The sequence below is a fragment of the Saccopteryx leptura genome, chromosome 1, assembly GCF_036850995.1.
Source record: "Saccopteryx leptura isolate mSacLep1 chromosome 1, mSacLep1_pri_phased_curated, whole genome shotgun sequence".
NCBI classification, from domain to species: Eukaryota; Metazoa; Chordata; class Mammalia; order Chiroptera; family Emballonuridae; genus Saccopteryx; species Saccopteryx leptura.
Window position 1 is genome coordinate 139,431,041 of NC_089503.1, and position 15,782 is coordinate 139,446,822.

A 15,782-nucleotide genomic window follows, 5' to 3' on the forward strand; every position below is an offset into this window, starting at 1 on the left:
TAAAGAGTCATTTCTTTCCTTAAAACTCTGCATGGTGTCTTGCTGCTTACACAGTGAAGTCCAAGCTTCCTCACATGAAACCTGAGACCTCTTCCTTTTGTTCCTGAGAACCCAGAATGGGAGTACCAAATCTTATTGCTTATTAATTCTTCCACACATAACCCCAGCTTCTACTGTGGTCTTTGTCCACAGGACCCACCCTGTCAGGAACTGTGGTAACAGCCGCCCTCATCCTCAACCCAAATGCTTCCTCTAGGCAGCCTCTTCTAACTTCTCAGACTAGGTAACGTATCCCATGTATTTCTATAAACCCACGTTCGGGTAAATTATACCACTTATATGCTGTGCTCTGTAGTTTCTCCTACCAACTAAACAATGAACATCTTTAGGGAAGCAAACGAGTCTTTTTAATCTCTGTACCCCTATTACGTAGCAGACTGTTTGGCATGCTAGGCACTAGACAAATGTTTGTCAAAGATGGTGTTTTTATGAACACTATTAATAACTTTTCAACCTAGTTTAATAGGCGACATAGGGTTCTACAATCTGGATGCACGCAGTTGTTTTACTCCTTATTTATTGCTGTTTTGGCCTCAGACAACCAAATACAGGTATGTATGGCATGTTGAGCCCTGGAGAGCCCTCTGAGAGATTTAGCCAATGGATATGGAGGAAAAAAACGAAACTGTGTGGGGACTAGGTCCACCACCCTAAAAACTATGAATAGCCTCAAAGTATTCAGATAGTGTGATTATAGATATAGACATAAACAAAAATTCTGTCTGCATCTAGCAAAAATGACATACATTGGATGGTAAAGATGTGAACCATATATCAATTCTCTGCTTATAAAAGTTGAATGTGTTTAACAATAGTATTAATAAATTCAACCTTTACCATTAGAGATCGATAACTGCTCATCCATAATAATTTCTAAAATAAATAATACCACTTGAACGAATCTTGGAGATACTTTGGTACAATATTTTATAGATGAAAACCACCAAGGCCCAGAGAAGCCACATAACTTTGCTGAAGATCACACAGGTAGCTAGAAAGGCCAGGACTTTTACTATTAAATTGACTTTTCCTCTGCCACATACTGCCTGAGAGGAAATTTCACTAATTTTTTCCTAATATATATTAGTGGTATTTGCATCCAAGCCTAATAATAATAAAAATAATATAATGTTAGAAGAAAATTACTTTAATAAAAATAAATTTATTTTATTCAGATGAGGTATTTCATGAAGTATTCTCATATGCTAGAATAATTCCAAGATTGTTTCTGGGGGAAAATAATTACTGAACATCAAAACCTTTTAATTGCATACTATGTAGTTAATGAGGGCTGAATTTTATGTAACTTTTCTGAACCATTATTAATCATGTCACCATGCAGAAACAAATTTAATGAGCCAAATTAAAATCTCTACAATTAACAGAAATAAAACTTACAAATAACTAACTTCACTTTGTCCACTAAAATTATATTTAACAGTGGGATGAGGCCATCTTTTTGCACACTTTCCAATCATTTTTAAAAGCTTACTTATTTTTTTCACTTGATAGCTGAAGAACTGTATTTTCAGAAAATATAGGTATAAAAATACATAAAATACAGCAAAGGCAAAACAAGCCTTTCAATACCTAATAGCTCTGTTTATCTGCAAAGAATTGACAACTGAATTTAAACAAAATTTCTTTTTGAGGCCATATGACTAAATGAGGTTATGGAAAAGCTGTAACTGTGAGCGCCCCCATGGCTATGATGCTATAGGACAGGGATGCTGGAGCATCCCTAGAGTGTGAGCATGTTAAGGATACATTAAGAGGAGTTATGAGGCTCCCTCAGGCTTAATGAGGTCATGCCAGGTAGGGTGTTGGAGGAAGAAAGGATCAGTACACCTTTCCAGCCTGTGAGTTTATGTGCACTTACCAGATTTCACCATAATGAGTTCACCTATAGCCATGTCTGTAGGTTACCAATTTGAAAATGTACAACTGCACCACAGTGAGGTACTTGCATTCTTTGGTGCTATGCATTGATCATGGATTGACTTCTCATGATGCTACAATAAAAAGAAGTTAAGTTATTGGGCATAAGGAATACCCAACTGTTAAGGAAAGTAATTAACACTGATCCTTCTGAAATTTAAAATGTAAGAAACATTTATATTTACTAATTTGTGTTTGAAAACGCTTACTCATATAAAACTTCCATTGTTATATAAAGACTTTCATGATGCAACTCCCTGGCTTTTAAATTTAAAAAGTACTGAATAAAATTCTTAATCCTAAGTTGTTGTCACTGCTCCTGAGTTTTCTGACTGAAGTAAAAGAGAGAATCACCCCAAACGGGTCATTTATGACACCATAAATTCAGTGTGAAACCTGCTGCACAACGACAAATTATTTCCGACAAATAAATACATACATCCACATTTATAAAAACTTTCCATGTTACTCATGAAAACAAATGTCATAAAATTTATACACTGAATAAAATAAAAATCAGTTTTAATGAAGATTTAGCTGTCATCCTCCTAAATAAAAAGTTCTGTTTGAGGTATCACTTTGAGACATGCCAATATGGCATATTTGTAAAACAACCCGGGAGTCTATTCTAAAAATCCTGCCGGACACAACATTATTCCTGTAAGACTTACTAATAGGCTGATTTAGACTTGTGTTTTTAAACAGGAGGAAATATTTTAATAGTTTCAAAAACACAAGAGGCAGGTACTTGCATGTCATAAAACAATGAAACTTTGTTATATTTTCATTATCCTCTTCCTGCTAATACCATTCATTTAAAAAGTCCTAGTCAAGACCAGTAAGTCAGTTTCATTTTCTCTGACATCCAAACAAAAGCCAGAGATTAAAAAACAACAGTGAAGAATATTACTATCTTCATACATTATCATAGGATATTAAAAGCGATTCAATTCATCGGCGTCAAGAGCAAAGCATTACCCCTTACCTCCCTGTTATCCCTGGAGGGTAGACATTTGATTCAGCACACTTATTAACTGCCAGGTAGAGTACCTGTGTTGACTGTAATAAAGCCATTTACAATCAATTTATGAAGTAAAAGCACTAGTCAAACATACAGAGACATGAATACCAAAACTGATATGTTTTGTATGTACAGATATTCATCCTTGGGGCATGGCTACCAAGTAATAAGACTGATTGAATACTTCATAATCATACTACATCAAAAATATACTGCCAGAGGATAATGGTATTATATATAAAAAATGTCTATGTGGACAAGCCTGCGATTTATTGCAAAGCATAATTCTATAGCAAATTCCAAGGAAGGTGAAATGATTTTCAAAACCAAAATTGTAAATTTAATGGCTTAAGCCACAGTCTGTTACTTTTTGGTGATTTCAGATATAGTAGGGGTAGAAGAATGCTTTTCCTTTTTTCTCTTCTTTTTTTCCTTTTTGTGATGTTTTCCCTTTTTGGACTTATTCTTTTTTTCTTTTTTCTTTTCTTTCTTCTGATATTTTTGTTTCTTTTGTTTTGAAGTGTCCTCTTCAGCGGAATTGGATGAATAAGACCTATGGGCAATAATATATACTGACTGATAACTGCATTTATAGCTGATAGCTAAATTTAAATGGGATTGATCGACCTTAAATTCTTCTTAAAGCAAGGTCGGGGTATAAACAAAGAAACTCAAAATGTGCTTTATACATTTGAATTCTCTTAAGATGTTGAATGTGAAATTTTTGCTACTTGGTCACAGAAACTGACAAAACAAATCTCTATTCTGCCCAACCTTGGATACATAAGCTTCATATAGTTATATATAGTTATATAAGTTATAAGTTTGGTAAGATAATAATTATTTTTCTAATTTTCAGTTTTTCATCCTATCATACCCTTCAAAATCTTACAAGGCAAATCAAACCTCATAACATGTATGCAATGACTTGTTAGCATATTCTAGAGATTTTTAACCCTTTCATCTCATGGCACACAAACTAACTACTATAATTCTGCAGCAAAACAAGAAATATACGTTTTGGCAATATGACAAAAAAATAGGTATGATTTTGATTCATTCATCCTGCACAGCTATTGTTGTGTTGGCTGTTGTCATTTTTTTTACCTGACAATCTAAGAGAAAGGAAGTCAGTGCCCCTGACTAAAATAGTCAGGTATTGCATGTTTTAAAAATTCTTGCAGCACACCAGTTGAAAATCACTGGCACATCCTCTTAAATGAGCCATAAAGGGATACAATTATATAAAAAGGGTCATAATTATGTACCTCAGTATAAATGGATGAAAGCTGAAGATTAGCAAAACAAAAGCACCTTTGTTAATTCTTTGGTTTTTCAAGTTAAAGTACTTGATTCCTCTAGGCGCATCAGATGAACACTTTCATTTTAAAGTAATTTTCACTAGTTGCAGAAAAGATGCTTTTAAATGAATCCTCTATAAATGAATGACAATGATTTATCACTATACTTTATTTTTCTAATATTATTATATTGGGGAAAAAAACCCCGTAGAAGTCCTTTCTCTAAAATTAAAGGAGGTAAAACAAAAGAAAAAGAAAAAACAGAAAAGCTATCTCTTAAGACTTTATATGAAGTGTGCAACAACCGACCTAAACCCAAATATATATGAAAAGACAGACATTAAGTTAATTTAAAATCAAATAGACATCTCAAGAGACAGTTCAGTGATCTAGACATTAGAAGGTAAAACCCAAACTAAAAAATCCTGACAAGAACTTAAAGAGGAGAAAAGTAAACTCATGAGACTACAAGGCTGTGCCTGTAGAGTGACTTGAGTGGACTCCTTGACTGCCTCTGGCGTTTAGGGACCCGAGTTACCTGTTCCTAGGAGGCTGTATTATTCCTTTCTTCTTCTTGTCTGCTTGTTGAAGATGTCTGGCTTCCCTCAGCTTATTTTCTCTTGCTCCCTCTCTTCAACTCTGTTATTCTCAACTCGGTTGTTTTCTTATTTTAAAGACCCTGCTTGACCTTTGGATTCTGACTAGAACTTCTCTGCCTGTACATTTTTCCTTTGGCTTTTTGGTTCTGAATTTTCATTTTTATGGCAAAACGTTAGATTTTGGTATAGCAACTCTATTAGGTGCATTATTTCTGCTAAGTGTGTCTAGAAATATAATTCATATAATTTCAGGCTGTCTGAGGTTTGTGAGATCTAAGGCAAAAAGGCTTGAACAAATAATCTGTTAATATAAAACAAGTATATTATATTTAAAAAAATAATCTAACTTTTCTTATAAGCAATCCACTTTGCTATGGTAATATCAATAATTCAAACATATACTAGTCAGGAATACACAATACATTGAATTCTATCTCCCTATTAGTTTTTATATTAAACATTATTATTTAACTCCTAGCACTTGAAAATAAGCTAACAATTCCAATTTATAAAATAGCTGAAGTGTTAAAAATGTATATACTAAATGCTGTATAAAATACCCAATTTGCAGAATCTACTGTCAAAGCCAAATTATAATTGACATGTGCCTTAGAAAATGTCTATATGTATATGTTTGTTCTAGTATAAATGAAATTGCACTCATTAACCATGAGAAAGTTGCCACTTAACTCCTTTAATCTATTTCTTTAACCAGTTAATTGTTAAAAGAGTTGATACAAAAATTCATAGGTGGTTGGTGGTTTTGAAGGAATTTTTAGCATGATGAGTACATAAATTGTATTAATAACTTAATTTTTTATACATGGCAATGATATTTTGAAAATACAAACATTTAAGCCCCAGCTTCATACACATGAGGACAAAATATATACGTAAAGAATAGTGACATACATTTCACTAAATGATTAAGTAATGTTCTAAAATGTAAAATTTTGGAATTTTTAAAAGGAGGGGAGGGGTAGTATTTATTTATATCTTGATTTGCTCCTAAAAGAGAATTTAAGGTGGCTCAGTGTTGACTTTATTTTTGATTCCTGAAATGAAGGACTTTTGTTATTTTACTGAAATAATTTAGCATCTAATGCCTATTAAGAAAAAAAAAGTTAAATAAATGGGACTACACAAGAAAAAAATTTATAGTCCATCCTGGATTCACAGTCCTGCTTTAAAAAAAGATGTTCAAATGATACCTTTTCCTTTTCTTTTTCAGCTTGACTTTCTCTGTGCTTTTCGCTTTTTTCTTTTCCTCTTCTTCATTTATTCCTGTGTGTTGAGGAGGAAAGATTCAGGTCACCATGGGTCTCTCTATATATTAATACAGTATATAGTACAGCTTTTTACTTTGGTTGTTGGTTGATGATTTTCACTGGTTAGGAAATTATACTTTTCTTGTAACAATTTCCCCTTTCTTGAGTTTTAAAAAAACAAAGTATAATGTAATTAACATGTAACATTATATTAGTTTCAGGTGTTCAACATACTGATACAATATTTGAATATACTGCAAAATGATCACCACAATAAATCTAGTTCACATCTGGTACCATATATAGTTATAAAAATTTTTTTTAAATGAAAACACCTGCCCTGGCCGGTTGGCTCAGCGGTAGAGCGTTGGCCTAGCGTGCGGAGGACCCGGGTTCGATTCCCGGCCAGGGCACACAGGAGAAGCGCCCATTTGCTTCTCCACCCCTCCGCCGAGCTTTCCTCTCTGTCTCTCTCTTCCCCTCCCGCAGCCAAGGCTCCATTGGAGCAAAGTTGGCCCGGGCGCTGGGGATGGCTCTGTGGCCTCTGCCTCAGGCGCTAGAGTGGCTGTGGTCGCAACATGGCGATGCCCAGGATGGGCAGAGCATCGCCCCCTGGTGGGCAGAGCATCGCCCCTGGTGGGCGTGCCCGGTGGATCCCGGTCGGGCGCATGCGGGAGTCTGTCTGACTGTCTCTCCCTGTTTCCAGCTTCAGAAAAATGAAAAAAAAAAGAAAAAAGAAAAAAAAAAAGAAAACACCTAAGATCTACTCCTTTATCAGCTTTCAAATATATAAAATATTAATTATGGTTGCCATGCTGTACATTACATCCCCATAACTTATTTATTTTATAACTGGAAGCTTGTGCACTTTGCCCACCTTCGCCCGTTTTGTCCCACTCCCAACCCTGCCTCTGGCAACCCTCAACCTGTTTTCTGTATCTATGAGTTTTGCCCATTGCTTTTTTCTTTAGATCACACAAAGAAGTAAGACCATATGGTATTTGTATTGCTCTCTCTGACTTATTTCACTTAGCAAAATGCTTTTAAGGTCCACTGATTACTTTTATTATATGCTTTCTATAAAAATTTTAAACACTACTAAGTATATTTAGTAAAATATTCTAGTACTTTAATGTTAATTCCTATAGCAAATCAATTTTTGGTGGGTACTGTTCCAGGACTGAAAAAGCGAAACAATATAATCAAGTACAGTTTTAAAAAAACTTTTGTTTATGAAACTAAATTTAATAGGATGACATTGATCAATAAGAGTACATAGGTTTCAGGTGAACATCTCTACATCATTTGAACTCCAGATTGTGTCGTGTGCCCATCACCTAGTCAAATCATTTTCTGTCACTGTATTTTGTCCCTCTCTACTCCCCCCCCCACCTCACTCACCCCCAAAGTACAGTTTTTTAACTTTTTTTTTCAATCAAAATTGGGGTCATAAAATCCTAAGACCAGGATCCTAGGATCATGGGGCAATAACAACAGATTTAATATTTATGCTATCGGGAAGAAGGCAGACCAGCCAGGAATTTCAATTTCCATAGGATGCACACAGTTGAGTCCCTTGGAATTTTTTACTTCATATAGCTCAGATTCAGAGCTGAAGAGGCTGGCAAACTGGCAGTATCTACAGGTGCAGACAAAAACACCCTAAAAAAATGTTTTTTTCTGGGCAAAGGACCATGAAAGGAACAAGCTAGTGACTTGTGAAGCTGTGATAAGGTACCTCAATACCCCCATGTAAGAAACCTAAGTAGGGAGCCAGGACTCTTACCTCCACTGGCCTGTACGAGACCCCCACTAACAGAGTCAATACAGACTACATGGGGCGCTGGATGTCTACCCTCACACAGAAGTAATGAGGCACCCCTCTCATCTACACTGAAGTGTTTCTGGAGGAGATCTAAAGAAAGCCAGGGCATCCACCATCACCCAGCAGTAACAAGACCACCCCCACATGTGATTCCATGTGGGAAACTGGAACTCCTACCTCACCCAGCAGTAACAAGACCCCCCCACATGTGATTCCATGTGGGAAACTGGAACTCCTACCTCACCCAGCAGTAACAAGACCACCCTCACATGCAATTCCATGTGGGAAACTGGAACTCCTACCTCACCCAGCAGTAACAAGACCACCCTCACATGCGATTCCATGTGGGAAACTGGAACTCCTACCTCACCCAGCAGTAACAAGACCACCCTCACATGCGATTCCATGTGGGAAACTGGAACTCCTACCTCACCCAGCAGTAACAAGGAGCCATGCCCACCTTGGGTGTTGGTGGAGGGTAAGTAGGAAAACAGGCCTTTTTTCTCCACCTGGCTATAACAAGGTAGCCTCTCCACTTTCCCTTCTAAAGTGGTACTAAGAAAATCAGAAGGTTTAAATACCAGAATTTCATAATATAATGTAAACATGTCCAAGTTTCAACTGAAAAAACTGATTTTGAATTAAGTGAAAACTAAAACAATCAGTAGATGACAACACCATAATGCAGTGGTTCTCAAACTTTTTGAAGTTGGGGCACATTTAAATTTCTACAAATAATTGTAGGCGCACTATATACAAATTTCTGAGAAATACATTATAATAATTAAGTCAAATAATAAAGGAAAAAATATAAAGTCCAAGCGCGCTTTTATGGTAATTAAAGAAAATAAATATGACAAAATTAAATTTATTCTGACATTAAAAAACATTTTTATGTTACACTTTTTGAGTTATGCTTTTTAGAATTTGTAAAAAAGAGGGGTTAAAAAAACAACAAAAAAGTTATCTTTATATATATATATATAGATACGCTTAGTAAGATTTAGTAAATTTGGCAGGTCCTAGAACGAATGTGTTAAGTTTTTTCATTCTTATGTTTATGTGAAACATGAGCCTGATGTGTCCTAGCGATTTCCTCAATGTTTGGGCATATATTTGAAAGGCAAACTCTCATTTCCTTGTCAATACATTGAAAAATTTCTCTCTTTTTACCCTTAATTATGTTGAGTGCAATAAACCCCCACCATACATATCATCTTAACTTTACACCAAAGGATAGAAGAAACTTGCCTCCAGTCTTTCCGGGGAATATGGGGGTAACGTAAAAAATCCAGCACCACAGCTTAACAGCCTTTTGCAACCTAATCAGGCAAGTGAGGTGGGGTGTTGGGCAGACTGTCAGCTTACAGCCAATTCCCCACACCTTTGTCCCCCAAAAATCTAAACTCCAAAAACACTGTTGGTTTTTTGGCCCCCAACAGGCACATATTTCTCTGGAATACCATAAGGCACACCTGAAAATCGCTAGGGCGCACCAGTGTGCCCTGGTGCACACTTTGAGAACTACTGCTATAATGAGAGATATGAGAATTATCTAGAAAAGATTTTAGAGCAGCCATAACTTAAACAGGCTTCTTCTGAATATGCTTGATGCAAATGAGAAAACAGAACGCTCAAAAGGAAGAGAAAATCCAAAAAAGAACCAAATAGAAATGTTAGGACTAAATATACAATAAACTGAAAACATTTAAAAAGCTCAGTGGATGGGCTCATGGAAGAGTGGAAGGCACTGAAGATATAATCACTTAACTGTTAGATAGAACAATAGTCATCAGCCAATCTAAACAACTAAGAGAGAACAGACTTTTTTTTAAAAAAAAGAACACAGCCACAGGGACCTGTGGAACAAAACAAGAGAGCAGCATAGATTTAGTAAATTCGGGCCCCTGGAGTCCTGGAATGGGAGGGTAAAGAAGGTGGTTCTTAAAAAGTACTTGAAGAAGTAACAGCTGAGCACTTCCTACATTTGTGGAGACATCAACTTCAAGAAGGTGAGTAAATCCCATATAGGGCAAACCCAAAGAAATTCATAGCAAGATACATTATAACCAACTTTTTTTTTAAAAAGATCTATTGATCTAGAGAAAGGAGAGAGAGGGAGACAGAGAGAGGCAGGGGAGAGGAGCGGGAAGCATCAATTCATAGTTACTTCTTGTATGTGCCCCGCCCAGGCAAGCCCGATGTTTTAAACCCACAACCTCAGCATTCCAGGTTGACAGTTTATCCACTGTGCCACCACAGGTCAGGTGATAACCAAACTTTTTAAAACTAATGACAAAGGGAAAATCTTGAAAGTTGCCAGATAAAAATTATCATTACTTATAAAACACTTAGAATAAAAGCAAATTTCTTATCAGAAAGCATGGAAGCCCAAACGAAGTCAGACAACAGTTTTAAATGCTGAAAAAAGAACTGTCAACATAGAATCTTCTGCCCAGTAAAAATATTCTTTAGGAATAAAGGTGAAATAAGACATTCTCAGATAAGGAAAGAATTTGTCACTAGCAGATATACCCTAAAAATGGCTAAAGAAAGTTCTCTAAATGTAAAAGAAATGACATAAGAAGGAACCCTGGAGCATCAAGAAGAGAGAACACAGGGAGCAAAATACTTTAGGGTAAGCAAAAATAGGCTTCCCTCCTCCTGAATTTCTAAATTATGTTTGATGGTGGAAGCTAAAACTTAACAGTCTGATTTTGGTTCTAAATGCACATAAAAGGACATATTTAGAACTAAATTGTAAATGGGAGAGGGCACAAGGACAGAAGAGAGGTAAGGTTTCTATATTTTTCTTGAACTGGTAAAGTGACAATTGCAGTAGACTGTGATAAATTATATATATATATATAATGCCTAGAGTAACCACTAAACGTGCTATACAAAACATCACAGAAAAATTTTAAAACACTATAGATATACTGGAAGACACTGTAGATAAAATTAAAATGGGATACTATAACTGTTCAAGTGAACTATAGGTAATAAATCAAAGCATTATAGGTAATTCTAAAAAATGTTCAAGTAACTCCCAAGGAAGGCAGGAAAAATAAAACAAAAATGAAAAACTGAGAGAACAAGCAGAAAACAAATAATGAAATGACAATTCCCCTTAACATATAAAAAAGTTACATTATCCCTGGATGGTTGGCTCAGCGGTAGAGCATCTGCCCAGCATTTGGAAATCCAGGGTTCAATTCCCAGCCAGGGCACACAGGAGAAGACCTATCTGCTTCTCCACTCTTCCCCCTCTCCTTTCCCTCTATCTCTCTCTTCCCCTCCCGCAGCCAAGGCTCCATTGGAGCACAGTTGGCCTGGGCACTGAGGATGGTTCCATGGCCTCTGCCTCAGGTGCTAGAATGGCTCCAGTTGCAATGGAGTAACGGCCCAGATGGGCTGAGCATCAACTGCTGGTGGGCATGCCGGATGGATCCCAGCCAGGCACATGCAGGGGGGTCTGTCTGTCTGCCTCCCTGCTTCGCACTTTAAAAAAATACAAAAATAAATAAATAAAATAATTACATTAAATTACTGTTTATTTTTTTAAAGATTTTATTTATTGATTTCAGAGAGAGAAGAAAGAGACAAGAGAGAGAAGAGATAAAAAAGAGAGAGAAGGGGTAGGGGGAGGAGCAGGAAGTATCAACTCCCATATGTGCCTTGACCAGGCAAGCCCAGGGTTTCAAACTGGCAACCTCAGCATCCTAGGTTAATGCTTTACCCACTGCACCACCACAGGTCAGGCAAATTACATTAAATTTTAAAAAGGATACCAATGAAAAGAAATTGGCAGAGTGGACTAAAAAATATGACCCATCTGTATAATGTCTATAAGACTTTCATCTAAAATATAATAATATAGGCACATTGAAAGTCAAAGAATAGAAATGAATGTCTCAGACAAACATTGTCAAAAGACAGCTAAAATAGTTATATTAATATCAGATAAAACAGATTTCAGAACAAAGAAAATTACCAGTGAGAAAAAGAAACATTTATGAAAAAAGTTTCAATCCATCTACAAGCAATCCTAACTGTGCAAGTACCAAACAACAAAGTTGAAAAACACATAAGACAATACTCATAGCCTTGCAAGGAGAAACATACAAATTCATAATGGTAGTTGCAGACTTCCAACACTCATCTCTCAACAATTGAAAGAGACTATACATAAAGTCAAGGACCTAGAGGACCTCAGTAGCAACATCAATCAACAGAATCTAAACAATCTTTAAAAAACACTCCACCTAACAAGACTTAAATACAGATTTTTTTAAAGTGACTACAGGTCAGAGACCAAGACAGAATATACATATCCTGGGCCATAATGCAAATCTCAACAAATGTAAAAGAACTTAAATCACACAGAGTATGTCTGTCCATGGTAGATTCAAATGAGAAATCAGTAACAGAAGTATAACAAGAAAATATCCAAATATTTGGAAAGAAAAAACAAAAATAATATACTGGGTACAGAAAAAATCTCAAGAAAACACATTGAACTGAATTAAATCGAAATTTAACATCAAAATTTGTGTAACACAGCAGTGCTGAGAGGGAAATTTATACCACTAAATGCTTACAAAAGAAAAGGAGAAAAGTCTCAAATTAATATTCTATGTTTCCATCTCAAGAACATAGGGGAAAAAAGCTAAATAAACCCAAAGCCAGTAGAAGAAAATCATAAAGAATAGGAATTAATGAAATTGAAAACAAGAAAAAAAGAGAAGACACAAATTACCAATATCAGGAATAAAACAAGGTTCTTTCTAAGATAGGATGTTGACATGTACACAAGCATATCAGGGAAAAGAATTTGAGTGTTCCTGTTGGGCAGATAAAATATATTATGCTCACTTTGTTAAAGACGGCGCTGCCCACGTGGAAGCCATCACCCAGGTGATATTAATGTGTGTTGGGGGTGGGCTGTGGGCAGGCAGGATCCTTGTAGCCTGGGGCTTGGTTTTAGGATTAAGCCTTTCCCACCCTTTTTGATGTGGGGTGGTGCAATCCCATCATGCCTCAGAGAAGTGACTTTGTATTAGAGATTTCCCCTATTTTGTATATTGGATTAAAGTTTATGAATCTACACTATAAAGTGGGGGCAGAACAGGAGCTTGCGCTCTTAGTTCCTGAGATTAACATTAGAACAGAGAACAGAGAGGAGAGCAGAGAAAGGCCATGTGGAGGAGGCCAGAAGAAGCAGCCAAGATGGAGGATTGCTGAGTGAGAAGCCAGTTTGTGCAGAGTTTGTGCAGGGAGAGGGAAGGAGATGGGGAACAGAGGTGAATAAGTCTGGTGAGCTAGAAACCTTTGATTCTAGGAAACTCGGATAAGTCAGTAGCTTTGTGAGCACTGAATGTGAGTGGGTTTTGGAGCCCCGTGTGTGTTTTTACTTGCCCGCCGGGCGCAAGCTAGGATTAAAGATGATGGCCCACCAGTTTTTGACTCCGTTGTTTCATTACCAACTGTAATTTCTTGGAAAATCATACAACCAACCTTTGGAGTACAAAATAGAAGGCCTAAAGGTCCTGAGTACTTTAGCACTTAAATTTTGTAGTGATTAACAAGAGTGGTGGTCTCTTATGTAACATCCAGGAGTCAGAGCTTAGGCTCCAGTGCTTACACATGGACTTGGGATAGAATGGAAGGTCATTCTAGCAGCACAAGCAAGCTCAGCTACTAGATCTTCGTTTGCATATCTATCACCAGGTTTGGCTACTCCAGCTACTTTTAAATACCTGTGTAGGCAGTTCTAAACACAGACCCATTAATCTAAATTTCTCATTCCCTCTTCTATCTTCCAACTACTCAGAAACTATCTTTTATAGCTGTCTTATAAAAGGTACATTTTGAGCCAAATATAGGCTTTATTTCAATTATTATGTGAATTCATTTAAGCCCTACCTTTAAAATGCCTGAACTCACTATTGTAAGTCATTCATTTGAATGTGATTCCAGCAGTTACTAAAGGGAAGAAGAAAGAGTTTTATGGCAATATGCAAATACCTGACTTTGGTATTTTTTCCTTCACAGTTTTCAATGTCAACCACTTTCAAATGAAACCAAGCATAGCCTGACCAGGCGGTGGTGCAGTGGATAGAGCGTCAGCCTGGGATGCTGGCATTCCAGGTTGAAAACCCGAGGTCCCTGGCTTGAGCACGGGGTCATTGGTTTGAGTGTGGGGATATGTCTATATGATAGTTGCTGGCTTGAGCCCAAAAGTCACTGGCTCAGCTGGAGCCCCTGGTCAAGGCATGTATGTGTGTATGAAAAACTGAAGTGCCATAACTACCAGTTGAAGCTTCTCATCTCTCTTCCTTCCTGTCTGTCCCTCACTCTCTCTCTGTCTTTGTCTCTCTTGCTAAATAAAAAAAAGAAGTCAAGCATAAATTTAAAATAAAACTCTCTTACACAAAACAAAAAAACCAAACTAGGACAAAACCCCCCCCAAAATCTGTCAAAATACATTTTGTTTCTGAACAAAACAAAAAAATATATTGGATGAAATATATACATATGAGGAGAGGACTATCTCCTAATACCAGGCACACTGCTGATTAATATTAAATAACACTAGGTTATTTCTTGGGTCCTTGGTAAATGCCAAAATTCTTTTACCTTGACTATGCATACTGTCTTTAGATATTTGCTATGCATACTGTCTTTAGATATTTAGACTATGCATATGTCTTTAGATATTTGCTACTACCCTGTACAATTCCCAAGTTTCTTCAGGAAGTCCAAAACACAGTATAAAACCTTGACAAGCTTCCTAAAGAACTGCAGTGCCACTAGACAGCAAGCATGTTCGTACACACAGACTGAGTCAGTGAGAACTTGTGATCCTTGCTGTACAACGACTGACTGCTCTTCACCTGTTCGTAGCACCAGTGATGTAATTTTCCAAGGAGGCACAGGTTCCAGGTTGTCAGGAGTATAATAAGGCAAAATGCTTGTCCCCATCCATGTCAAGTCTGGCTCTCACATTTTCTAATTAGCATGAAAAGTTGACATTTATTGTTTAGATTTTTGTTTGTTTTAAATGAAAGATATTACTGGTAAATATTTAAATGAAAGATATTAAGATATTAAATGTACTGGAATATATAAAACATATAAAAGCTAATATAGATACAGGGGCAAGATAGAAAACAGAACTTATACAAAAATAAGTTTGAAGTCTTGTTTTTTTTTGGTGACATTTCTCTCTCTTCCCTTTGATGAATGTTTTCATAAACAGCATAACAACTATTTATATAAGTGCACTAAATTTTTTTTTTGCTTTCTCCTGGCTCACTGTTCATCATTAAAACAAACCACCACCTAAAAAATTTTTTTTTAAATAAAAAAAATAAAAAAAATAAATAAAAAATAAATGAAAAATAATAAAATTTTAAAATAAAATAATTAAAAAAAAATAAAAGACAAAAAACAACCAATCACCACCATCACCACTACTAAAACCTTGCTATATTCAAGATAGTTGGTACAAGAGTTCTCTACCTCCAATGACCAAAGACAGGGTTCAGGGAACCCCCAAGACTACCTAAAGAATGAGGGATGAGAACTGACACTTGACAAGTCAGTGTTTTACCCTCACCCCGTTAGAGGTCTGAGCAATAGACTTCTATAGGAGGCAGATCTTTTACACTGCAGAATCCGCACAGCAGATTCCTCAGTGTGAGGCCTCTTTCAGTCTATTGGGGGTGGCGGATTCCACCTTTGGAATTTTTCTGCTCTAGGAAAAGT

At 36.4% G+C, this 15,782-nt stretch overlaps 1 protein-coding gene across 2 annotated transcripts in view; it reads right to left on the minus strand.

Moving 5' to 3' along the window:
• The window catches only part of SREK1IP1 (SREK1 interacting protein 1), a 471,033-nt gene that overhangs the window by 431,468 nt on the left and 23,783 nt on the right, over positions 1 to 15,782 (minus strand). Inside the window, exons 4-5 of one of the 2 annotated variants that reach the window (XR_010750232.1) lie at positions 6,131 to 6,203; positions 953 to 3,572 (exon numbers count right to left, since the gene is read on the minus strand). Coding sequence is in view for 1 of the 2 variants with exons in the window: in XM_066375910.1 (XP_066232007.1) it covers positions 3,383 to 3,572; positions 6,131 to 6,203 (263 nt within the window). In the remaining variant the exon portion in view is untranslated. Of the gene's footprint in view, positions 1 to 764; positions 3,573 to 6,130; positions 6,204 to 15,782 lie in introns of those variants that run through there. The other variant, XM_066375910.1, reaches the window with a different exon arrangement.